This window comes from Oncorhynchus keta, chromosome 11, assembly GCF_023373465.1.
Source record: "Oncorhynchus keta strain PuntledgeMale-10-30-2019 chromosome 11, Oket_V2, whole genome shotgun sequence".
Taxonomy (NCBI): Eukaryota; Metazoa; Chordata; class Actinopteri; order Salmoniformes; family Salmonidae; genus Oncorhynchus; species Oncorhynchus keta.
The window spans coordinates 49,896,239-49,924,224 of NC_068431.1; the positions used below are offsets into that span (position 1 = coordinate 49,896,239).

Genomic DNA, 27,986 nt, shown 5'->3' on the forward strand with positions numbered 1-27,986 from the left:
CTGGGGATAATGGGAAAGATAGGCGACACCTGGACGGGGTGGAGACGAGCACAAAGACAGGCGAAACAGATCAGGGTGTGACAGTTAGACATATTGTTCCAGTATTCACTTTTGGCAGGAAAATTATCTTGGAAACAAAGGACATTCCTTTGCTGAATATTGGAGAGGGAGACCTGAATCTTCTCCCCTTGATTCATGACAGGACATGAGTTGTTAATCCCGTCTAGTTCTTTTCCTCCCCCCCCTCTGCGCGTGAGATCGGGTCTGAGTGAAGTTATTCATTGCAAGCCCGATCCGACCTATTTGGATTCTTGTGGACAGTCATGACAGTCCCCCCTCTGGTGGGTTCAATCTTGGAAGGATTCTGTAACTCATCCACAAGAATGACCACGGGATGTCCTGGTTTGTGAATCATCGTGACAGTCTCTCTCTGGTGGTTTAACCTGGTAAGATTTCACAAGCTTGCAGACCTCAACAAGAATGGCCACGGGATGTCCTGGTTGTCGATCGTCGTTCCAGACCCGTCGACCCGGTTGTCCAGGCTGGTGGATCTGGGAATTAACTTAGACAGACATTAATAACGCACAACACTTATGCAATACATCATTATATTTCTTCCCCAAATGAGCGCCGTTGTTGCACTAAGTGATGGTTGTATGGGAACTTGTTTGTGGCGGTATCACTTCTTAAGTGTCAAAGAAAATAATAAAAGCACAAACCAAAAAATATACAAAATATAGTTACCACACCTTAATCATCTAATTGGACTCTATTCTATACACTTCTACGGTGTTGGCAAATTACTCTATCATGCCATTTTGTCAAATGTCATATCTAGGGCGATCCTACTTAGCAGTGTGTTGTTTAGGTAACTACCCTAAGTTGCTAACTACATGACAAGGCTACAGCTGTAAGGCACTAGCTTCGGACAGTCTACAGGGGGGACCTATGGAGTGGGGCGGAAGGGTAGCCTAGTGGATAGAGGGTTGGACTAGTAACCGAAAGGTTGCAAGTTCTGCCCCTGAACAGGCAGTTATAACCCACTGTTCCTAGGCCGTCATTGAAAATAAGAATTTGTTCTTAACTGACTTGCCTAGTAAAATAAAGGTAACACATGGACCTCTGGTGAGAAACGGTGGATTAATGTAGCTGTAGAGATAAAGGGGCTTCAGGGTCTATTTTCTACTTTACCAAGACTGGTATTTTGCTCGGACCCTTAAGTGATCCTAGTATAAATCATCATTAAATGTTCCGTTGTGCATGTGCATTTATGCTTTCACAAACACACAAGGGTAAGAAAAACCAAGTATCCTGGTAGGCTGCAACCTGGGCAGATTGAGTCTGACGTCATCAGATCATTTCTATGTCAATGACCTTGTGTCAGTAGGAATCGGTGCCGACCTCAAGCCATATGCCAAGGGGCCCTGTGGTGGTTTTACTACAAGTCAATGTGTCTTACGCCATTGTAGTGGCGATAGGTATGACTTTCATAGCCATGTTATCCACAGGGGGAGCTAACTTCACGACGGAAGTACTCTACTAGCACTGAACCGGTCATATGCGGTGTGATCATGGTTCATGACTTCTAATAACTTTCCTCCCGAATGGAGGGTTATTTTTATTAGCGGCTTGTGTGTTAACCATCAGAAGACTGTTTTAGAGATTCCCTTTCACGTGTTGTCTGCTTGAGGGGTATCGAAATGTCTTTTTCCCAAGGGATCCTGTCGACAGATACTCCTGATGGATGACTGTGTTGCCGCCAGCGCTAGGAGAAGGCAGTGTGGTCAGTGGAGAATAGCATGGTTACTTGTGACCACAATTGGTTGTTTTTCCAATCCATCAGTCTGTCCCGAGTAGCAGGTGTTCAGTTTCGAGGCTGGTATTATATTTGATTTATTTCACCTTTATTTAACCGGGTAGGCCAGTTGAAAACATGTTCTCATTTACAACTGCGACCTGGCCAAGAAAAAGCGAAGCAGTGCGACAAAAACAACGACACAGAGTTTCACATGGGACAAAGAAACGTACAGTCAATAACACAATAGAAAAATCTGTATACAGTGTGTGCAAATGAAGTAAGGAGGTAAGGCAATAAATAGGCCAATAGTGGCGAGGTAATTACAATTTAGCAGCATACAATTGCTAAACATACAATTTAGCAACATGCACAGGATGAACAAGCCATGTGATTTGGTAGAGTTGTTCCAAGCATGAGCCGCATTGTGAAGAGGCGAGGTAGTCTGAGTGAAACCTCGGAAGTGTAGTGTCGCATCGTTACGTTTTTAACCAACGTTTAGCAGGGTACGCGGCCCTTTTGAGATCATTGAACAATGTTTGAGAGATGAGCGATATTGTAGAGCCTGAATCAATTAGCGCATCACAGTTTAAACAGTCTTCCAGGAATGTTTCCAGGTAGCGACTTTCAGAGTTGCGTTTTGCGGTCATATTCCCCACAAAGTGGAGGGATTGTTCGCAACGGCGTGATGTGTCATTCGTGTTCATGGTGAAAACAGATCGACTTATCAGAGTTTGAGTGTAATTGGCTATTGTGATGGTGGTTTACCTTGTGCCGCACAACATTTGTATTTGGCGTCTAGAGTCAAAGCCCGTGGGCTTGTTTCTTGATCGATACAGTTTAGAGGATAGGGTTTAGAGTGAGAACGGGGTTAATTTGATCGTTTATGTCCTCGCTAATGGTGTTCATTTCGGCCGGCTTATTCTCCGGCAATTCCACGCCTAGTCATGGTGACTTATCTTTTTCCTCTTTCTCAAATTGTGGGCGCTTTTGTACTGCTCTTAAGCATAACTTCTAGAGAGCATCAGTTTACGTTTTGATTGCCATGGAACCCTTTGTTACCATTGTGTGGGTTGGGTGCAGGAACGTAGCGGCCAGGTTGATTGTATCGGTATTCGCTTCGCTGGTGACGTTCTTTATAGTTATTTTGACCGCCGTGGTTATTGGTACCGTGGTATCATGGTGGATACCATTGTTGTGCTTCATCTCTCACCGCTCCTATCCCCGATGACGCACCCTCTCACTGGAGTGAGTGCTATTTTGGAGGGCGTCTGTCGCTTGTGGCATTGTGATCGAACTTTCTCAGCCATTCTGCATAGTTTGGGTTTGCGTGGGTGAGGGTTCAATTATTAGCAGGGGAATGGGGGGGGGCACCCCCTCTGATGGCTTGCTATCTGGGAACTCAACTTTAATTAACCTGAAAGCGTCGCTGTATCTAGGTTAAGCTTTACAAGTTTAAAAGGCCTCATTGGTTGGAACAAATTAATTTGGTCCTTATCCGAATGAGCAAGCTGGTAAAAAGGTTTGTTTGGCAATTTAACTTTCTTAATAAATCGAATGGGACAACGGTATCCAATCAGTTGAGATTGATTGGATATTGTAAAGTTTAACCAGTTGTTATAGATGTGAGAATACATTTTGCCCTCACATTGGATTGCTGCTGATTCTTCACCACAAGGGGTCCCTTGTGAATCACCCGGGATTCCAGCAAAGGCAGGACTTCCGTCAACCAATGTGTGGGATTTTCCGCTGTAAACAAAGGATAATGACTTTTCTCTGTTAGCTTAGCTTCTAATGCAAATCTAGCCGTTACTAAGCACGAGAGACCGAGTGATAATAACCAAACAAATATATCTTCCCAAATTTCCTTAATCGGCTGACCCGTATGTCTTAGCTCTGGAAATTAATAATTCACCTTCCACAATCTGAACCTTTGTCAGGTATACAACACCGGAGTCAATCTCTCCCTGCTAACTGGGTTGCATGTGCAGGAAGCACACACCACTCAACGACAATCCTGCCTACTGCTCTTTTGGGTATAACGTAAATTGCTACACAGTACCTGTAGAATGATTTCAACAGTAGGGCCTAATTCTGTCTTAGATGCATCACATGGGGCACCAATATGCCATGACTTGACTTTAACATCAATCTGAAGACTGTTATTTATCTAATTACCTAACTATGTTTAATTGTTGACCGATTAAATGAATCATGTAACAATTAACCGTTAGCATCTGGGGCACCACGAGAGCGGTTCTTTAAAGAGTTACCATCTCCTGAATTAAACTCTAAAATGTCTTTACCTATCACATCTATAAACAGTCAACTTATTCATCTTAACCTCGTATCATATTATCGGTCTGAACAGTCGTAACCTCCTTTTATCTTAAAAAAAAACAGAGCCTAACTTATTATTCAGTACTACACAAATTAGTTAAATGTTTTATTTACTAGCTAATTCAATAATAAACCCATACACTTAATACGTTAAAAACAGGTCCCGAGCAGAATGACAACAATGTGGCTGCTTGTTACAAAAGACATGGAGAGGGAGGGAGAGAAGGGGACATAGACATTTAACATTGGTACTCTCAGAAACTACTCTCACTGACAGTGACCATATACTTTGCACACGAACTGCCGCCCGCTTTGAGTAAGAAATCATGAATGTATTTACGTGAAATGCCTTGGTTCACCGGATCTCTTTCGGGGAACAGGGCCGCATTGGGAAGGGAGTTGGGTCCACAAGGGTTCCAACAAGTCTTCTACTGTTGTTCTTCTCTGTAGTTGTCCGGTATCCGGTGACTTGTGATGTAGTCAGAACTACAGAGTTTATTTTCCTTCCCTTTCCTTCTTGAAGATGCTTCTTTAAAGATAGGCTAGCCAAGCGTGTCGATGGTTCCCAGTGGGGTGATGAGAGTAGCATAATACGATGGTTTGAGCAGAGTAGGATAATGGTCCTCCTTAACTTCTTGACGCTACCCATCCCTTTAGCGGGATAATTGTCATCAACAACCGCTGAATTGCATAGCGCCACATTCAAATAATATTACTAAAAATATTTGTATTAATTAAATCACAAGTGCAATATATAAATAATAATAAATAATAAATTTAGAATAATTATAAACATTTATAATAATAAATGTAATATAGCAAAACACAGCTTAGCCTTTTGTTAATCCACCTGTCGTGTCAGATTTTGAAAATGTGCTTTACAGCGAAAGCAATCCAAGCGTTTGTGTAAGTTTATCGATCACTCGACAACACATTATGAACACCTAGCATCAAGTAACTTGGTCACGAAAATCAGAAAAGCAATCAAATGAATTGTTTTACCTTTGATGATCTTCGGCGCGTTATGTTCAGAAATCCACAGGAAAGAGCGGTCACGAAAACGCAGACAAATTCCAAATAGTATCCGTAATGTCCACAGAAACATGTCAAACGTTTTTTATAATCAATCCTCAGGTTGTTTTAAAAATATATAATCAATAATATGTCAACCGCAACTATCTATTGCAGTAGGAGAGGGAAAAGCAATGGCTGCCCAAACTCTGTTGCGCCAACAAAACGCTGCTGGCACCCGGCCATACAATGAAGTACGCTGCTGGCACCCGGCCATACAATTATCTTTCTCGCTCATTTTTCAAAATAAAAGCCTGAAACTATGTCTAAAGACTGTTGACTACTTGAGGAAGCGATAGGAAAAGGAATCTGGTTGATATCTCTTGAAATGGAGCAAAGGCAGGCTATGGAACATGGAGAATTCAAAATAGAAGCCACTTCCTGGTTTGATTTTCAAACCACTTTAAACTTGCAGCTGCAGCTTGACGTTTGTCTGGTCTGCTATGTTAATTTCTTTACTCATCATGTACACAGTTTGTTAGAACTGGATCGTCATGACAACGTATTGGGTAGACCTGATGTACCCATAATACTGTTGCATGGAGAGAAAAAAACAGATGTTGTGCTAAATCCACCTAGTGTGTAATGGAGCTGTTTAGCCCTTAGGGAGCAGGGGAGTCGGGACAGAGATAAATGTTGGGATTATTGGAGATAGTGAGTGACATGTGAAAACAACCCCTCTTTGCCAAGAGATTTGTGGAACAAAAAGTTAAATGTCAAGCTAAAGGATCATTTGATTTGATCAGTTGAGGACCGACAAAAAAAAAAGCTTTGCTTACGAGAAAGTGAAGAGCTGGAACCCTTCCTAGAGTAAATTATCTGAACCCAACTGACTGCTAGATTATTACTCAATTTAAATTAGCCTTCCCCAGCTGTGACCCATTATGGTACTTAGTTAGCATGGAGTGCTAAAGGCTAGTGATTTGGGATTGTTGGAAGGTTATGTCCATTCGCTGTTGTAGCCATCGAATTTACATATTTGTATGTTGATTATTTAGTTTAGCAGCTTGTTGTAAAGGTGTTGCTTAACTTAATTATCCAACAGGGTTGTTTGGCACATGAGAGATGGAGAGCCCTGGAGTTGGGGCATTAAGTGTCATGCACACAAGTTGGTCCACCATGTTGCACTAATCTTGGCCAGTAGTTTTCTGAGGTATCTGTGCTTTACTATTTATATTTTTTTGACTGATTTTACTTTTGCTCCACTACATTCTTAAAGAAAATATATAATTCTTTCCTCCAAACATTTACTTGAGTCATTTTCTATTAAGGTATCTTTACTTCTACTAAAGTATGACAGCTAACTACTTTATCCACCACTGCCCACACCTCAATGAGCCTGGCCTCTACAGCAGCCAGCACGCTCTGCGCTCGCTCTCTCTGTCATCTGCCCTGTCTATGGTGCTGAATGGGCTACACTGGTAGAGTCGCGTTAGCACTGTCCATGGTGCTGAATGGGCTACACTGGCTGAGTCGTATTAGCACTGTCCATGGTGCTGAATGGGCGACACTGGCTGAGTCGTGTTAGCACTGTCTATGGTGCTGAATGGACGCGTTCCTGTCCGAATAGATCCCGTCATTGTAAGATCTGGCAGAAGTCTGCAATGTAGTCGGGCAGGAACTCAACCATAGACTGGCTGAGCCCTATGAGTGCTGTCCTTGGGGCTGAAAGTAAACACTATTGTTTGTTACAGAATCTTAGCTGTGTATCTCTTGGCTCTTTTTGAGTTGTCAGTTGTAGGGGCAGAAGTTAGCCTAGCGGATAGAGCGTTGGGCCAGTAACCGAAAGGTCACTAGCTCGAATTCGTGAGCCTCAAGGTGAATAGGTGCAGTGAACATACACTGGATGAGTGTATGAAATGGTGCAGTGAAATGCACCGGATAAGTGCATTTCACTGCACCTATCCTGAGTGTGTTAGACATGTTTATTCTATGTGGTCAACAAAATTTCCCTGATAAGTGGATTAGTAGAAATTCATACAGCCCTCATGGCCCAGTGCGAGTTCCAACCATTCAATAGCTTGTTAGTGAGGCAGATTGGTGAATGCAGGGTGCTGCTCCAACACTGAGCCTCCTGCCCACATCCGAGTGTTTGTGCTACTGTGTCTGTGACTGGTGAGCAGCTGCCAAAGGCAGTGTTCCTCCTATGGGAAATCAGCTTTTTATCAGTGTGTTACCCTGGGACAGATGTGACATGATTAAAAGCAGAGGGAGGATCTATGACAAGGCGGTGCGAGGTGTAATAATTGACAACCACACTTGTTCCTGAAAGAGGGGACTCCAGCCATGTGGGAAGGCTTACTCTTTGAATCTATTACAAGTTGTGGGATGTTCAAATGATTGAATGTTTAGAGGGTAGTGCTTACGGCCTAGTACATCACTGGGGCCAAGCTTTCTGCCATCCAGGACCTCTATACCAGTTAGTGTCAGAGGAAGGCCCTAAAAATAGTCAAATACTCTAGCCACCCTAGTCGTAGACTGATCTCTCTGCTACTGCACAGCAAGTGGTACCCGAGTGCCAAGTCTAGGTCCAAAAGACTTCTTAACAGCCTCTACCCCCAAGCCATAACACTGAACAGCTAATCAAATGGCTACCCAGACTATTTGCATTTTTTGGGACATCATGATGCCCAAATCATGCATTGTGCAGAATGATACATGATACAGTATGTCTTTGTTTTTGGTAGCTGGCTTTAAAGTGCACCCTGCATGCCCTCATGTCGTCATAATGAAAACAAGATAGAATTTGAAAATCGATGTAGGTCTTTACACGTGGAAGGTGGAAATAGCCACGCCCTAAACCATGTGCAGCTATTCCTTCTATCACATATCAATATCACCGATCTCAGATACCTCAGTATTTTTTTTATTTACATGGGCATCTATTTCCTGGTTCACAGTGCACAGATGCAGTCTCTTTAGAGTGGGGGATAGAGAGGGATGAGGAGAAAAGGGAGAGAAAAAAATGACTGCTGTGATGTTCCCTGCAGTCCCATCACAGCAGCCCTGATGTCACGTGTGGTTCAGGTTGGAGCAGGTTGTAATAGGACAGGGCCTTGGGGTGACCTGGCAGAAAGGCACTATATGGGGTGGCATCCGACCGTCGCATGGATCTTTGTCTCACAGCGAGTCACGATTCATTCATTGGTCTCCATCTCCTATATTCCTTGGAAAGAATAACAACATCTGTGACCCACCGTCTCATGTTCCGACATTTGAAATGGTGTTTTGTACATTGGATAAAAGTACAGACTCAGAGGTTCAAAATGGCATCGCATACACTGTAGTTGCAGGAAACATGGGGAAGTAATGCCGCTTTAAAAGTTGATGAACGTATAATCCCATTTAGGAAATAAAGGAATGCTAACATTGTGCCATTTTCACACTTACTCTACATTAATCCCTGGGAAACATATTTGGAAAATGAATACTTTCACCAAATTGCCTAAATTGTTTCTCTAAACATTTATCTCAGAAAGTGACCCCATTAGGCAAACCATTTACAGTATTACATTGCCTATTGTTGTATACTAAAGATAACTTTTGCATTGAACAGGTACAGTGCTGTTGTTTATTGACTCATTCACGCCCTCTGAAGCCTTAGACCCACCCATCTCTTAAAGAATTCACATTGGAACACGTGAATGTGGCCATGTGATAAAGCAGTGAGGTAGAGCTTTAAAAAAAATATATATATATTTCAACAATAAAATACTTCATTAACTTAAGTGCTAAAGGTAGTAGCCCACAATTAGAAACAAACTAAAACCATATCTAGATCCTATATCATAAGATCCTTTGAATAACTTTTGGTTCAGGTCAGCCAGGTCATGTTCAGGTTGTTGTGTCTTTTCTATCATTAAACTGAAGACTTAGTTTTTATCAAAGATTCTCTGTAATTAGTTACTCGATTTAAACTGAATAATCATGTAACTGTAATTAACTAGGAAGTTGGGGCACCAAGGAAAGTATTCAGTTTACAAAGTTATAATTTCCCAATATAACCTTTCAGATATTTTCATATCTGATCAATAGTCTTCTGATTAATGATTTATTTACTTTACCTCACGTTAGTCTCATTCCATACGTCATAAATGGTTGGTTATCTGCACGAACCCAGTCTTCACCGAGTCATCCATACATTAAATGTCTTAAATCATTTATTTATTACAAAATAAGTAATTCACAGAAATGCATAAACAAATAAACAGTAAATATGTGGTTACATGAAATGATAGAATGTGCCCTAGTGGGCTGACCCGGCATGGGGGCTTGTTTGACAAAAGGGGGGTTTTACCAAGAAGTCACTACAGAGTTAATTATAACAATTAACATGCTAATCCTTTACACATGAACGCTCACTCATTCGGGAACAATTGCAACCAATATATATATATATTTACGCTCAGTGTGTCGTCTTGATCGCTGGTGAAAAGTCTTTCTTTTGTAGAATTGTCCGTCCCCTCTCTCTCTGTCTTGGTTAGAGGGGATAGTTCAAAGTGACATTCGTTTTAGAATGGATGTTTCGGCGGTTGTCGTTCTTCGCGTTCAATGATACTGAATTCCTTGCTGCAGACTAGTAATTAATATCAAAGACTTGTTCTTATTCTGTCGGTATCGATAGTTTAAGAGTTTAACCACGTGGTATGGTTAAAAGATTCTACAACCTTTGTCCTCCCACAATGGTGATAATTTCTCAAAGTTTGGTTTTATTCGGAATGGCAGAAGAGGGCTGTCCCAGGATGTCTGACCCTAACTGGGCTCAGGGGCGGTCCTCTGATTTACTTCAAATTAAAAGGGAATTGTATTTGTCTTCATTAATAATAATAATAATAATATATGCCATTTAGCAGACGCTTTTATCCAAAGCGACTTACAGTCATGTGTGCATACATTCATTCTTCTATTAAACAGTCCACAATCATATTACCCAATTATACAAACAGTATCATAATCACTCATTCATCTTATACAACAATTAGATGTAATGGCTATTATATAAACAGCGTTATGGTAATGTGGCCACACCGTCTCTCTTGAGCTTCCCAAGTTGTGACAAACGGACCAGTTTGTAGCTGGATTCTTCACCGATCTTTTATACTTTCTCCGTAACATGAAATGTGTTCATACCTCGAGTTCTGCAAGGTGGAAGCAATTCCTTTGTGCTCCATGAAAATTTCACTCTCTATACTGTGTGACCATGAGGCAAGGTTTTCCTTAGGAATTTACGACTTCACTCTGCCCACAGCAGTCTGGTTGTAGAAGCAGAGAGCGGGGGATGGTGTTCGCTGTACTCAAAGAGGGCAACGTCATGTCAAGGTCATGTGCCTGAAAGCGTATTTCTGTCCTACTCTTCGGAGCAAGACATGTTATGTCCATAGCCTTTTCATTGCAAAAGTCCTGATCTTCTTAAAAATATATGTTCGCTTTGTCCAGTCCGGGGGATGCTTTCACATCTCTGGAAGGAAGTCAACATTGCACAGCAGCTGACCTGGTTCCTTCTGAGTGGAAGCTCCTTGGCCACAACAACACAGACAAGTCAAACTGTAAAAGAGGAAAGCAGAGAGAAAATAGGCAAGACATTAAAACCTTGCATACCAGCAATAACATTCATTGACCCCCAAGTCCAGGCAATAAGTAAAAGTACAAAGATAAAATACCCGAAGTGTTGCTTGTTCACCATTCGTCATCTCCTTGTACTGGTGACAGAGAGCAGGTTTATGCTGAAAGGCAAATTCCAGAAAAATATGATAAAACATTAATTAATTCATGTCCTATAGTTGTTATTGCTTGGTGACTGCTACAGCTGTACTAAAATGCCCTGCACACACTTAACCTGATTCCATCCCAACAATATCAATGCAGACACAAGATAACTAGCTAGATTTAGCAAACGTTTCTCTTCGTAATTACCAGCCGGCTAGATATTTTTTTTAAACAACCTTAAAATCTATATTCCAATAGCTAGCTAGCTTTTTAGTTATCATATCATCATTGGATGTGCCCATATAACCTAACATGAGGGTTTGATGAGCTTCCTAATCAATTAGAATTCGCACCACAGTGGCTATTTTCGGTAGCTAGCTAGTTAAATATGACAAACTGGCAAACATGAAAAATATTATCGTCATGCATGCCTTAGCACATCAGCAATCAACATTAACAGCAGAATGCCCCTGGATTCGTCCCGCAACAAGCCATCTGTAAACAATGGCACGTTGCGGAACTAAGCAAGCAAGCTTTGACCTGCGACCTGTACGCTCTTGTTGGCTGTCCCTCGCTTCATACTCGTCGCCAAACACACTGGCTCCAGGTCATCTACAAGCCTTTGCTAGGTAAAGCCCTGCCTTATCCCAGCTCACTGGTCACCATAGCAGCACCCACCCGTAGCACGCACTCCAGCAGGTATATCTCACTGGTCACCCCCAAAGCCAATTCCTCTTTGGCCGCCTTTCCTTCCAGTTCTCTCCTGCCAATGACTGGAACGAACTGCAAAAATCACTGAAGCTGGAGACACATATCTCCCTCACTAGCTTTAAGCACCAGCTGTCAGAGCAGCTCACATAGCCCATCTGTAAATAGCCCATCCAACTACCTCATCCCCATACTGTATTTATTTATTTACCATTCCAGTGTTTAATTGCTATATTGTAATTACTTCGCTACCATGGCCTATTTATTGCCTTACCTCCCTTATCTTACCTCATTTGCACACAATGGATTTACACCTTTTCTACTATATTATTGACTCTATTGTCGTGTCTTTGGCTATGCCGGATTAAGGGATATGACATGCTATTCTATAAAATAATTTGTCCATAATTAATATCACCTGATTGAGCTAATCATGTAAATGTAATTAACTAGAGTCGGGCATGGGTTGTCCTGGTTGTGATGACTGACCGTGGGTTGTCCTGGTTGTGGACCATCGTTGTGGTCCCCATCTGGTGGTCGACCCGGGTAGGTTTTCTGCGAATGAAGTCCGCTCCATGGCTGGACAGCAGATGTCCAGTTGGTGATCGCTGTTGCAGTCCACGCCCTCTGGTGTGGTCGACCCAGGTAGGGTGTCTGCAAATGAAGAAGTCCGCTCCATGGCTGGGCAGCGGATGTCCGGATTGGGATCGCCGTTCCGGACCCGTTGTTCCTGGTTTACAACTTGTTCAGATTGAGTCTGACGTAGTCAGGTTATTTTCAGGTCAATGTCTGGAGGTCAGTCAGAATTGGTGTCGAGGGAGTCTGTAGTAGTTTTACTACCAGTCACTATTGTAGTGGAGGTAGGATTGAAGAAGTATACTTCATAGCCATGTTATCCAACGTCATGACAGTATGTTTGTTTATTCCATGTGTAACTCTGTGTTGTTGTATGTGTCGAACTGCTTTTCTTTATCTTGGCCAGGTCGCAGTTGTAAATGAGATCTTGTTCTCAACTAGCCTACCTGGTTAAATAAAGGTGAAATAAAAAAATAAAAAATAACCACAGACAGAAGGGGTAAACCCAGAAACGTCACAGGGCTATAAAGCGGAAGCATCCGTTTAGAGCATTTTCTCACCACCAAATATGGTAGTGAGAGGAAGTCCAGTCGTGGGTAGTGGGACAGGATGGAACTACAGTAGGTGAATTTGGGCCGACATTCTGCTAATTTTGTCATCGAGGAAATATCTGATCTCAAAACATTTCTCTGTTCCCAAAACTAAAAACTGTTACGAACACAGTGTGCTTTTTATAGACTTGATACTTTGCCACAGTTGTTTTTAAATTGCGTAGTTTAGAAGGAGTGCAAGGTCGAACTAAGTTTGTCCACTTCACAGAGGAGGCATTCCCAAATGGAAATATGCAAATACATGCCATAAAGACGCCAATAGGATCTCACTAGCTCGTGTTTGGCTTTGCCCACCTCCTTGCTTGTTCTGCCCACTATGTGTCACGCCCTGACCTTAGTAATCTTAGTTTTCTTTATCATTTTGGTTAGGTCAGGGTGTGACGAGGGTGGTGTGTGTTTTAGTCTTGTCTAGGGTTTTTTGTATATCTATGGGGTTTTGGTATGTCTAGGTATATGTAGGTTTATGGTGGCCTGAATTGGTTCCCAATCAGAGACAGCCGTTTATCGTTGTCTCTGATTGGGGATCCTATTTAGGTTGCCATTTTCCATTTTGGTTTTGTGGGTTATATTCTATGTTTAGTTGCCTGTTCTGCACTAGCCATATTGCTTCACATTTTGTTTAGTTCTGTTCAGTGTTCTCTCTTTTATTAAAGAGTTATGTTTGCTTACCAAGCTGCGCCTTGGTCTCCTCTTTATGACGACCGTGACACAGATTAACTATATTGGGTTAGTTAGAAATATATTTGATATAATGGTACCTGTATGGAACTGTGTAGCTAGCTAACAATCGCTAGCAATGAAATTACATTTTGATACAGTTGAGACAATAACGTATGTGCATGCAGCTATTTTAGCATTTTAACTGTAGATGCTTACCGATGTATGGATTATGATGATTCATAGCAGACTGAAACACTTTCAAAAATAATCCTTCCCACGCTTCTACCACTCCAGACTGCTTTCGTCACAGAAGATAGAGCTGTGTCAATACCAGCAGCTGTATTCAGGACACCACTTGTATTGAAAGCTGTATCTACACTTTGCATGTTGTCCATGATGAAAATATTAGTAAATCCAATGGGCCTTTTCAAATATCCGTGGTAGCAAAAAGTGCAGGATGAGCCAATTGACAGAGAAGCCTTGAGTGACAGAATAGGCTCTCTTTCTCGTGAATGGCCCAGTCCCCTCTTTATCTCAACCAATCATGGCTAAGCAAGATTCTGTATTTTCTCTGTGTCTAAATAGTTGAGAATTCACATGTTATTCATATTTACAGATGACATCTGAGTTTGTTATTAAGGCACATGTAAGTTCACATGTTCAAGAAGGCATCTCTGAAACCCCAAAAATGCATTTTGACTTTTTAATTTTAAAAATAATTTAACGTTCAAATGCCTACTGGGAGGTAGTGAAATGCGATATACGCCCAGTTTTCTGTAAAGGCTCACATTTTAGACATGCCTCCCCTTCAGGCTCACACTAGGATTGCTCTACTTTATCCTTTGAAACTGGCCCAAATGTTTACGATCAGGATATGAGCCATCTGTGCTGTGTGTGCCATTGAGCAGAAGAGTAGCTGCAGGTAGGAACATGAAACTGTACCCAGACAGAGTGGTTGGTCGGTGGGTCTTTATGTTCCAGACGGTAGGCAGCCAGAGGCCTGGGAAATGCCCCCGCAAGCACCAATGTCGTTGTCACAACAGCAGGGTGGAAGGCTAACAATGGCCTCGCCTGACAGAACCTGCCAGACCATGTTAATGCCCAAACACAGTGTTTGGGGAAAAAATACCCTGGAAGGCTTGGACTTTATTTACCAGAACAGGGAAAGATGCTGCCCTAAGTTGGCTGTCAAACAGGTGTTGTAGAGCACGTTGACTGTGTGGTGCTATTGAGTCAGCAGAGCGACTCAATATGTTTACGGACATATTCAATTACTCCCGATCCCAGCCTGCTGTCCCCACATGCTTCAAGATGGCCACCATTGTTCCTTTACCCAGGAAGGCAAAGATAACTGAACAAAATGACTACCGCCCGGTAGCACTCACTTCTGTCATCATGAAGTGCTTTGAGAGACGAGTCAAGGATCATATCACCTCCACCTTACCGGCCACCCTAGACCCACTTTAATTTGCATACCGCCCTAACAGGTCCACAGACAATGCAATCGCCATCACACTGCTCACTTCCCTATCCCATTTGGACAAGAGGAATATGTAAGAATGATGTTCATTGACTACAGCTCAGCCTTCAACACCATAGTACCCTCCAAGCTCATCGTCAAGCCGGAGGCCTTGGGTCTCAATCCGGCCCTGTGCAATTGGGTCCTGGACTTTCTGACGGGCCACCCCCAGGTGGTGAAGGTAGGAAACAACATCTCCACCTCAACACTGGGGCCCCACTGTGTTCTCAGCCCACTCCTGTACTCCCTGTTCACCCACGACTGCGTGGCCATGCACGCCTCCAACTCAATCATCAAGTTTGCAGACGACACAACAGTAGTGGGCTTGATTACAAACAACGACGAGACAGCCTACAGGGAGGAGGTGAGGGCACTCGGAGTGTGGTGTCAGGAAAACAACCTCTCACTCAGCGCCAACAAAACAAAGGAGATGATCGTGGACTTCAGGAAACAGCAGAGGGAGCACCCCCTACCCACATTGATGGGACAACAGTGGAGAAAGTGGAAAGTTTTAAGTTCCTCGGCGTACACATCAACGACAAACTGAAATGGTCCACACACACAGACAGCGACAGCGCCTCTTCAACCTCAGGAGGCTGAAGAAACTCGTCACCCAAAACCCTGACTAACCTTTACAGATCCACAATCGAGAGCATCCTGTTGGGCTGTATCACAGCCTGTTACAGCAACTAGAGGGCCTTGCGGCTGAGGGTGGAGCGTTCTGCACAACGCAAACTACCTGACCTCCATTACACCTATAGCACCCGATGTCACAGGAAGGCAAAAAAATATTGTCAAAGACAACAACCACCCGAGCCACTGCCTGTTCACACCGCTGCCATCCAGAAGGCAAGGTCAGTACAGGTGCATCAAAGCTGGGACCGAGAGACTGAAGAACAGCTTCTATCTCAAGGCCATCAGACTGCTAAACAGCAATAACTAACTCAGAGAGGCAGCTGCCTACATGGAGACCCAATCACTGGCCACTTTAAACAATTCCACTTTAAATAATGCCACTTTAATAATGTTTACATATCTTACATTACTCATGTCATATGTATATACTGTATTTTATACCATCTATTGCACCTTGCCTATGCCCCTCGGCCGTCGCTCATCCATATATTTATATGTACATATTCTCATTCACCCTTTTTAGATTTGTGTGTATTAGTTGAGGTTGTTGGGGAATTGTTAGATTACTTGTTAGATATTACTGCACTGTCGGAACCAGAAGCACAAGCATTTCGCTACACTCGCATTAACATCTGCTAACCAGGTGTATGTGACCAATATAATTTGATTTGAGAGAGAGAGAGAGAGAGAGAGAGAACAGGCCATAATGTGATCAAGAAGGACAAATGGACTTGCTCAGCTCCTCGTCTCTGGCCCGGCCCTAGAGCCACAGCCACTCAATGATTTATGGCTGTCCTATCCAGAGCTGGGGGCTGGCTGGGGCTGACTTAAGTCCAGAGAGCCCCATGGCTGCTTTATGAATTCTACATGGCATGCCTCAAGGGCAATGAGAATTTAGCCTTGGGCGAGACTGCAAAATAGCACTGCTCTGCACGGGGGGAATGTCAAAGTGAAATGAGCAAAGGTGACTTTCAAGCTTTTCAATTAAACCAAATATGTCAATATTGCTGGGGATGTTAAAAACTCTAATCTACCCAAGTCCTGTCTTGATGACTAACGTCTCTTTTGTGGTGCATGCATACTGTACTATTCCAAGTTATCAAGCAATCATATATCTGTTATGTTTTGGCCTGGTTGTTTCTCTAATGTAGAAATGAGTTCTTTGAAACAGAACCTAGTTAATTGGTTTTAATTCATATTCATTTCCAATATGCAAGCAGGCTTCCATTTGCTCGTTTCTCAGGTGAGAATTGCATTCCTTCGTGGAGTAAGTGTGTACTGTAGCTCCCTTTTAAATCCATTGCGAGACATGTTTTCTGAAAACAGAGGCTTCACAGTGGCACTTTTTAACATAGTATCATGTATTTGGGCTTCTAATATGGTATTTGTGGGCATTTGCATTTGGTTGAGAGGATGGCTGAAGACTGAAGACTGAAATCTAAGTGATTCATCTCGATTCACTCATCTGAATATGAATAGCTTCGTGAAAAAAAAGTGAGGAGCAGTTGTGTCTGCAGCCCTAGCCCTGAGGCCATGGGAAACTCAAGTCACTGCAATATTCACAAAGACCACAATTTGAAGGGACCAAAGGCCTTTCTTTGCCTTGCGGCAACCCACCGATGTGCAGGGACTGGTGGGATGGCACTCTACCTCCAGGCCAGATTAGTCAAGATGGTTCTTTAGGCTCTTATAGGGATTTGTCAGATATTACAGTCCTACAGCGCTGATGGTTCTGCTCTCTCTACTGTTACTACTGCTGGTAACAACAGCCAGCAATTGCCTGGCTTCAACGTGGACTCTTAATCAGTGAGAATAAAGGACACGGAGGCTTAAAAGGGGTTCGAGCTGACACTACTTGTCCAGATTCTGGTTTATAAAGACCAGGAGAACCATCAGAAGGACAGAGAGAAGTCTGATGTGGACCTGCTTTGTCTGTGTGGACCTGCTTTGTCTGTGACTGGACCGCTGCTGGCAAGACAGGAGCAGACTGGATTGAAATCACTCCCCTTATTCGAACAACATGAGATGGTCCACTCTACACTATGCAACAAACAGAGGAACATGATGTTCATGTTAAGATGTACTGTGGTCCCTCCTATGCACACGGAAACACACTAAAGTGGGCCTACGCTCTCATAGCTTTGCTCTTAATGTACACCACCTACCACATCCCCTGGCCTCGGTCAGAACCATTCAGTAGCAGAGTGGCGGTGTGGAGTGAGTGTCACTGTCACTGTTGTTCTTAGCTATGTTTCATGTTCCCCAGTCACAGTGGTAAATAACAGAGTGACTACATTTTAAATAGTTGCAAAGTTGCATCCACCCAGTTCCCCCTGCAATGTGAACTAAAGTGCACTGGGAGCAGGTTGAACACACAGGTGTTGGCGACAGCATGGCAAATTATAGGAACATAACCCAGGTGGTGGCAAGGGGACAATAGCTCACACTGAGCAGCTGGGCCAGTGACCGTGTCCATGGCCTAAGAGTGGGAGACACCCTGAGCCTGCTCTTTATTCACAGCTTACACGGGCATGCCTTTGACTGGTGCAGGCAGCCGTTCAACAGGCAAGCTAATTTATGGCGGCGCGTGGGGTTGAGCCGGAGGGCAGTAAATACTGGAGAAGACCATGTCCTTTCCCTCACCTTTCCTAATAGCCAAGTACTCTGCCTTTCCATGTAACCTGTACATACCCCAGCCCACACCCTTGCTCCCCAGCCCAGGTCCCTGCTGCACCAGGAGAAATGTCACCCTGTAATTCCATGAAAATAACTGATGGGGTCAGTGAACGTCACACTTGGTGATTGTAAAATGGGATCTTTCAGCATGAGAAATGTGGAGTGCACAGTAGGGGCTCTCCTTATCTTGAAACACTGGGCTCCGATACATTTCCCCTACTGCACTGTTGATTCAGGAGAAATCACAGGGCTTAATGTGAGGAATGCAGACTGAAGGAGTTTGCTCTTGACCCCAAACTGAACTGCTGTCTCCAAGGAAATGGAGGAGCGAGCTTCTGCACCAACTGTTGGTGGTTGGTGGTAGTCTAGCGCTCAAGACTTTTGGACCAGTAACCGAAAGGTCGCTGGTTCGAATCCCCAAGCCACTTAACCCTAATTGCTCCTGTAAGTCAGTCTGCATAAGAGTGTTTGCTAAATGACAAAAAAATGTAAAAAATAATTATACTGAACAAAAAATATAAACGCAACATGCAACAATTTCAATGTTACAGTTCATAAGGAAATAAGTCAATTGAAATAAATAAATGAGTCCCTAATCTATGGATTTCACAGAGAGACTGGGGAGCCAGGCCCAGGCAATCAGACTGAGTTTTTCCCCACTAAAGGGCTTTATTACAGACACAGTGCATTCAGAAAGTACTTTGTTGAAGCACCTTTCACAGTGATTACATTCTTCTTGGGTATGACACAACAAAGCTTGGTACACCTGTATTTGGGGAGTTTCTCTCATTCTTCTCTCCAGATCCTCTCAAGCTTTGTTAGGTTGGATGGGGAGCGTCGCTGCACAGCTATTTTCAGGTCTCTCCAGAGATGTTCAATCGGGTTCAAGTCTGGGCTTTGGCTGGGTCACTCAAGGACATTCAGAGACTTGTCCTGAAGCCACTCCTGCATTGTCTTGGCTGTGTGCTTAGGGTCGTTGTTCTCTTCGAAGGTGAACATTCGCCCAAGTCTGAGGTTCTGTAATTTGCTCCGTTCATATTTCTCTCGATCCTGACTAGTCTCCCAGTCCCTGTCACTGTAAAAACATCCACACAGCATGATGCTGTCACCACCATGCTTCACCGTAGGTATGGGGCCAGTTTTTCTCCAGAAGTGACGCTTGGCAGGCCAAAGAGTTCAATATTGGTTTCATCAGATCAGAGAATCTTGTTTCTCATGGTCTGAGAGTCCTTTAGATGCCTTTTGTCAAACTCCAAGCAGGCTGTAATGTACCTTGTACTGATGAGTGGCTTCCATCTGGCCACTCTACCATAAAGGCCTGTGGAGTGCCGCAGAGATGGTTGTCCTTCTGGAAGATTCTCCCATCTCCACAGAGGAGCTCTGTCAGAGTGACCATCAGGTTCTTGGTCACCTCCCTGACCAAGGCCCTTCTCCCCCGATTGCTCAGTTTGGCCAGGTGGCCAGCTCTAGAAAGTGTCTTGTTGGTTCCAAACTTCTTCCATTTAAGAATGGAGTCCACTGTGTTCTTGGGGACCTTCAATGCTGTAGAAATGTTTTGGTACCCTCCCCAGATCTACAGACAATTCCTTCGACATCATGGCTTGGTTTTTGCTCTGACATGCACTGTCAACTGTGGGACCATATATAGACAGGTGTGTGCCTTTCCAAATCATGTCCAATCAATTGAATTTACCACAGGTGGACTCCAAACAAGTTGGAGAAACATCTCAAAGATGATCAATGTAAACAGGATGCACCTGAGCTCAATTTTGAGCAAAGAATCTGAATATTTATATAAGGTATTTCTGCTTTTTATTTTTTAATAATTAAAAACCTCTTTTCACTTTGTCATTATGGGATATTGTGTGTAGATTGATAAGGATTATTTTTATTTAATCAATTTTCGAATAAGGCTGTAATGTAACAAAATTTGGAAAAAAGTTAAGGGGTCTGAATACCTTCCGAATGCACTGTAAATACTCCTCAGTTTCATCAGCTGTCTGGGTGGCTGGTCTCAGAGGATCCCGCAGGTGAAGAAGCCGGATTGGAGGTCCTGGGCTGACATGGTTACACGTGGTCTGCGGTTGTGAGGCCGGTTAGACGTACTGCCAAATTCTCTAAAACGACTTTGGAGGCAGCTTATTGTAGAGAAATCAACATTAAATTCTCTGGCAACCGCTCTGGTGGAAATTCCTGCAGTCAGCAGGCCAATTGCACACTCCCTCAACACTTGTGACATCTGTGGTAATGTGTTGTGTGACAAAAATCCACATTTTAGATAGAGTAGCCTTTTATCATCCCCAGTACAAGGTGCACCTGTGTCATGATCTTGCTGTTTAATCAGCTTCTTGATATTCCACACCTGTCAGGTGAATGGATAATCTTGGCAAAGGAGAAATGTGCAACATCTGTGCAAATCCCATACTTTGTTAATACAAAAGATAAGTCATCAAATAACGAAACAAGATAACTGATAACAGATGACCATCATCACACTGCCATGTATGGATGGACAGGATATTACATAGTATCATTTCCTGGTGGCTGTAATGCTCCTCTAACTTTGTCCTCATTTATCCCGAGGAAGTGACGGTTGAGGTGACCCAGAGTGGTGAGAGGTTCCATATTCTCTCATCATCGGTGACAACCTTTTGGCAGTTTGCCCTTTCAGATGTCTATCCTGAAGGATCGACTGGTTTCTGTTCTGCTCATCAAATGGCTGTGTGGGAATGAATTCCCGAGCTACCCGAGCTAAAAACCTGCCGGTTGCTTGTCATCTTCATGAAGACACAATACCACATCCCAAATTACTGACAGTACCAAATGATGTGTGAAGTAAGCTTGGTTGTCACCCTGTAGATTGGGATGGAATGTTTTTGAAGCTGTCAGACCGCTGGTCTGGTCTTCAGGGAGGTGAGTCTGCTCTCACACTGCCACATTACCACTGTGACCTTGTAGTCCCATCACAGGGGCTACAGACGTGCAAAGCCCGCTCGGGCACAGAGCGCCCACACGCGCGGTAGTGAATGGGCTCCCCATCCCAGTTTCCTAGCTGAGGCAGACTGAGGCAGTGACTTTGACCTGTTATGGAGATTCCAGGTGTGAGAGAAGACGCAGTGAGAGGGATGGGTAAGGTCATTTCTGGTAGACGAGTACCAGCAGGGTCGTGTCTTTAGTGAGCCACATCAGGGAGCCTGATGCAGACCGCAGAAGGAAGCGTGTGATGAATGGAACGGATAGAGATGCACTAGTCTAATGTACTGCCCATGTCACAGAGGATAACTCTGGGCTGCTCAACCAAGGGTACTTCCAGCCCTGCAGCTCTGTAACAACAAAAACAATACCAATGTCTTTACTCATCAGTGGTACAGCAGCTGCCACTATTTTCAACACATTTTTAGGATTGGGAATTTCTCGCTTGCATTTTCACTTCAGACACCCCAAGTCAAACATCTCTTCTGTTTCTTCTATCTCCAGGAACAAGGAAAGATTGGCGTGATCTTCAACGTGGGGACAGACGACATCACCATTGACGAGCCGGCTGTCATAGTTAGCGATGGCAAGTACCATGTTGTGCGCTTCACACGCAGTGGTGGCAACGCCACCCTCCAGGTGGACAACCAGCCGGTCGAGCGCTACCCACCAGGTAAGGCATGGAGCAGGACACTTTGAAATGGGTGGGATGAGTGGGAGCGCCAGATAAGTATACATTAAAAGAAAGAGGGAGAGAGAGTGTGTGAGAGAGAGAGAGAGAGAGAGAGAGAGAGAGAGAGAGAGAGAGAGAGAGAGAGAGATATCCAGGCTGTATTTGAACAACACAGTCATGGAAGAAGGTGCACGGTGATTCCAGCTCAAGCCATCAAACAGAAAATATCACATCAATTCAGGGACAGTTGTTGGATGCTCTTGGCAAGCAAGTCCAAATGGAATTGGAAGTGTGCCTTCTGCCATAGAGTAAATTGATTTGTTTTTCTACAGCACGCCCCAGCATTCAGTTTTGATATGTGCCATTTCACTATTCTATCTATTCAGAGCACTTTATGGAGTCGCCACATGGTGGGCACAGATAACTACTGCATAAACAATCTAATAACAATCTGAAATGGACACACTTCCCTCAAGCTGCTTTGCCGAGTACATCTGGCAGAGGATGGATTCGGATTCTTCGTAGTAATTGTAGCAGCCAGCTTGGCCGGTGGCAGAGTGGATGCTGAGAATGGGATCTTCGCACAGCCTCAGAGCAATGAAGGAACCCTCAGCCAAATATCTCAGCTTTCGTTTTATCGACCCCCCCGCCCGCCTGTAAAATGAGCTTTTTATATGAGAGCACTGATGATGTGTGTGTGGCGTGAAAAGGGGAGGAGGAAGAGGTGTGTGGCTCTCAAGTGGTGCAGCGGTCTAAGACACAGCATTTCAGTGCAAGAGGAGTCACTACAAATCCTGGTTTGAATCCAGGCTGTGTCACATCCGGCCGTGATTGGGAGTCCCGTAGGGCGGCGCACAATTGGCCCAGCGTCGTCCGGTGTAGGCCGTCATTGTAAATAAGAATTTGTCCTTAGCTGACTTGCCTAGTTTAAATTAAGGTTAAAAAAATAACATTCTGTCGTCTGCTCCTTGTCCCTTCACCTTCTGTCTCTCCTCCATGCTATCTGACAAATCAAATCCAATTTTGTTCTTACATTGCATCCTTATGATTCATGTAGTATCTAATGATCTGTTTCTTCTCCACTCACACTGGCCAAACTAACAATAAGAATTATCCAAAATATGTCAATGATTTTATAGATTGTAATTGATAGGAGCAGTTCAGCTATTCTCTAACTAATTTAGTAAAGGTATTGTTCTCCAATGACAGAGAACTCTCTCCCTCTCCACTTTCTTGATATTCAATACATGATCTGACATAACAAGTCGTGTCTAGTCAGACAATCAGTTGTATCCCCATATTTGGCACAGGCATTTTGTTGTACTGTATCTTCAAGGTAGGTTAAGAGCACCAGGGTAAGATTAGGTTACTATGTTACCGCAGGTGTTTGGTTCCAGTACAGTCAAGTGGAGTGCTGCTCAAGGCTAGTTTTACCAAGGTTCTTTTTTATTTTATAATGGCTGCTTCATCCACTCTAGCACTCCACCAATGGGGCACTAACCCAGTCAGTAATTGGCCCAATCATAACATTACTGTAACCATATGTGAAAGGAGTAGAGCAGTGGAAATGAGGGCTTTGAGCTAGATGAGAACTGTCACAGAGAAATTTCAGATGCCATTGTGATCCTTCTTTTTGTTCGTTATCTCATTTTGAGTCTGATACAAGGCGTGTCATCCACAGTCACACAGACAAGGGAGAAAATGAATTATCTCATTAAAGCAATGCCTAGTAGTAGATAGTCATATCCCATACCTTGGGAGCCTTTGATTTGTTCACAATAGAATGTCCTCAATAGGGCCTACCGTGTGGTGCAGTGGTCTAAGGTGTCACTACAGACCCGGGTTCGATCCCAAGCTGTGTCAAAGCTGGCCGTGATCGGAAGACCCATGGGGCGGCGTACAATTAGCCCAGCATCATCCATGTTCGGGGAGTGTTTGGCAGGCTGGGATGGCCCTATCCCATGTCCTTGTGGCAAGCTGACCTCAGTCACCAGTTGGATGGTGTTTCCTCCGACACATTGGTGTGGCTGGCTTCCGGGTTAAGCAAGCAGTGTGTCAAGAAGCAGTGCAGCTTGGGAGGGTCGTCCTTCGAGAAAACACATGGCTCTCAACCTTCGCCTCTCCCGAGTCTGTACAGGAGTTGCAGCGATGAGACAAGACTGTAACTACCAATTGGGGAGAAAAGGGGCTAAAAGTTCAAAGAAATACATGTCTTCCACAAATAAATGCTAATCTTATATCTGTAAAGTTAATCACGCTTAACAGACTGTTTTATACTGTGTACATAAAGTATATCTGTTCAGAGTAAATAACAACAATTGATTGAAATGTCTGTGTATAACATTTTGATGATATCATGAATCCCTTTCGTCAAGAATAAAGAACCCTGCTATGCTACTTCCCATAACAGTCGCCATCGCCCTTCCATTGACATGATAACAACCAGAAAATGTCTTCTGGACATTTACTCATGCTTCTAAATGGTTATCTTTTGAATGCATGCATTGTTGCTTTCTTGCTGTTTTCTAACAAATTACAGTTCAATCTCTTCTTCTATTTTGTATGCATTTAAGCCCTGATGCTTTGCTAAAAAATGTCATAATTACACCAATCCCCCTAAATGATCCAGCTCAGTATTTTATAAATAGAAATAAACACCATTCTAACTAATGTACCATTTGTTACTGTCCCTTAACTAAATACCACTAAGTAAAGCACAAGTTTCTTTTAACCTGAAGCTGGGTTAAAATTGATAACTTGCTAAATGTGTTAGCCATGATGCCCTGTCTCTAACCTTGTGATCTTTCAACTTCCAGACTTTAACCTCTAATCTGTCTCTCCAAATTCTTTGAAGGGAACTTTGATAATGAGCGCCTGGTTATTGCTAGACAAAGAATCCCATACCGACTTGGTCGGGTAGTTGACGAGTGGCTACTCGACAAAGGTAAACCGAAAAAAATGAATGAATCCATTAAACAGTTACTAAATCCAGTTAAATCCCTCTGTCTAAATCCCTGTAAGAGGTGCAGTGCCAAGAGGCAAAGGATCAAATGCTGTTACCTATGTACGGGTATAGAGCTACACGTTGGGTATGTTTGGACTGAAATTGACTGTGGATCGTAGTGTCTAGGACGGGAACATAGATATATATCCTCCAACAGCCACCTCGGGCATTTCGAGTAACGTACCCCGGCTCATTTAGTACCATTCTAAAAAAATATATATATATACCAAATGGTTAACAGTACATCTACCAGGTATTCTTTGCAATCCCCAAGACCATTTGGGAATGCTGCACCTCTTCAGAGATTTTTAAATTAATGAACTAAACGTAACCCCTGACTAACCCTCCGACAACGTCCCTCCAATTATATGTGTTTAATTAGATGCTGCTGATTTTCTTACCTTGTTGTTATCTGTGTATTCTTCTTGTGACAGAAACATATTTAAAGTGATAACTAACCTGTTAAACAACTGGGATAATTAGCTGGTAATGGAACATAGAGCATTTCATCTAATGTTTTGTGGTTCTTGCAACAAGGTGTAAGTATCCACAATAAACCTTCCACTTGATTTCACATCCTGGTCCCTCTAAATTCTCTAGTCATTGTATAGTCCGCGCTGTGGTTGACTGACCATGCTAAAACCCACGCACTAACGTGACCCCACTAAACACCACTATACTCTCCCTGCTATACTCTCCAGATGACTTCCCTGCGTCCCAGGCAACCATGTCACAGACATTCAGGGACAAAGGGGCTGAGACCCTGACAGACCTCTAGGTTACTGTCACTGCGACATATAGTTCATTAGAATTCTCCTGATATTGGCACACGACATTACCCTTCTCTCGACATGCTGAACTCACTGGGTGACCTAACAGGGACAGCGCTTACCAATGCTGATGTCACTGTTGGAGTTAGATAACCCGAGGGAGGAAGGGAGGGGGAAAACACTTCCCTTCCACCAGAGGTAGTCAGTCCACTCAGTACAGTGGGTCCCAGAGGAGCAACGCTGATTGGTCCGTCAGCTTATGACTGAGAGGATGAAGGGGAAATGCCCTGTCCCAAGCTGTCCTTCCATTCAGAGAAACAACTCCCTGTGCTTAATGGAGGAAAGTAATGTGCTTACAATTTCCCATGACACTCTTTTCTCACATTACTCCATGTAAACACACTGATAGTGAAATCTAAGTCAAATTATACGCATTGTTGTGCCATCTTCCCCTCTCGCAAACACTTAAATGATTTGAAAAGCACATTTGTTTGGACCCTGTGACCAGGATTGAGCCAATTCACTAACTCAATTGAAAATTAAAAATACTTTACCAATATAACATTCAAACTAACCACATCTTACCCTCAGAATATATTGGGCCAATATATGTGACCAGTACGATGACTAAATATACAAACCAGACCACTGACATTGAGTTGAACATTTCAGACAAGCTTTTAACATATACTTCCATCATTTAACTTGTTAAATCTGTTGCCAAGGCCTTTCTGGGTATCTAGAACGGTATAACTCATACTGTAATTGGATGTCCGCCTGTTTGTGTCTCTCTCCTTTCTCTCCATTTCTATCTTTCGACTTCGATCCCTCTTCCTCCTATTCCTTTACTTCACTACAGGACGACAGCTGACTATCTTCAACAGCCAGGCAGCGATAAAGATCGGGGGTCAGGATAAGGGCCGGCCGTTCCAGGGCCAGATCTCTGGCCTCTACTATAATGGCCTGCAGGTGCTGACGCTGGCGGCAGAGAATGACCCCAGTGTCCAGGCTGAGGGGAACCTGAGGCTGGTAGGAGACTCCCTGTCTGTGCTGACCACTGAGACCACCTCCACCACCCCACTGGCAGCCTCCGACATGTCCACCACCATCATGGAGACCACCACCACCATGGCCACCACCACCACCCGCAGGCAACGCTCACCCAGCATGAGGGAGAGCATCTCCCAGGTCAGAGGGAAGGCCGGGTGGGGGCATGCGAGGCAGGGTACTAGGGCCATGTTGAACATTATTAGTGACCAATGGTGCGTGAGGTGATGTAATGATGACTGTTAACTAAGACTAGCCATTTTAATCAGTATGTTAACTGTCCCTCATTCAGTAATCCTGGTTTTAACATTGTACTATAAGGAGCTGTATGTATGGTGTTTTCCTAATGTTAGAGGTGACTGTGACAAGGGCTGTGGGTGAGCTCGTGTTAGGACTGAAGGCATTAGACAGACAGCATAAGTAACCATTTAGATGGGAAGGTTTTGCGAAGGGACTCCACCAGACAGACAATATGTCCATTATTGGCTGTGTGAGACAGACACTCTATCTACATTATAGCTCATTTAGCCACTCACCAGGCAGACAAATCCAAACAACCCTTAAAGAGCACTTTTACAGGAACAATCTCCCTCTCTCTCTCTCTCTCTCTCTCTCTCAATTCCTTTGCACATTTTCAACATAACCACGCCGGCATGCCTCTGCCAATAAGAGGCTGTAATTACTGATTAAAACCAAGAGCTTTCAAGAAGGGAGCACAGACAAAGCACTGGACCTAGACACGTCTTTGAACATACGTTAGCTCTCTATTGGAAGTGTTTTCCTGGTTTGTTGGGGGAAATGAATTCATGTATGATGCCTTTTCAATGTCATGGTCACAGTGCAGATAGAAAAACCATCAGACCCTGTGGAAGTCATTGTGCTGTTTTTAAAACTCCCTCGGCAGCGTGATGCACTCTTTTCTTCTTCTTTTTTTTCAGCTACAAAGCTGTAAATCCCCCAAAAGCTACATTTACAGTTTTTCTTTTGGCAGACAGAGCTACATTTCCTTTTCTACACCGACTTGCATATGTATTAGGCCGCCTGTGGACATATAGATCCACGCAAAAGGCCCCACCACAGTCAGTGTAAGTTGTCAAGGGACCTCCATCCTTTAATACGCCCCCATTTCTTGGATTCAACCTTTTTTCCCCCTCAGCCTTTTGGCTTTGTTGATCAAGATATGATTGAAGGTCACACTCAGGAACAATTTATGCCAGTCAT

General features: G+C 43.6%; 1 protein-coding gene across 1 annotated transcript in view; it reads left to right on the forward strand.

Moving 5' to 3' along the window:
* Window positions 1-27,986, forward strand: part of LOC118390496 (neurexin-2-like) — a 355,637-nt gene that overhangs the window by 316,366 nt on the left and 11,285 nt on the right. Inside the window, 3 exon segments of the mRNA XM_052457396.1 lie at window positions 21,776-21,944; window positions 24,799-24,888; window positions 26,578-26,906. Of these exon segments, the coding sequence (XP_052313356.1) occupies window positions 21,776-21,944; window positions 24,799-24,888; window positions 26,578-26,906 (588 nt within the window).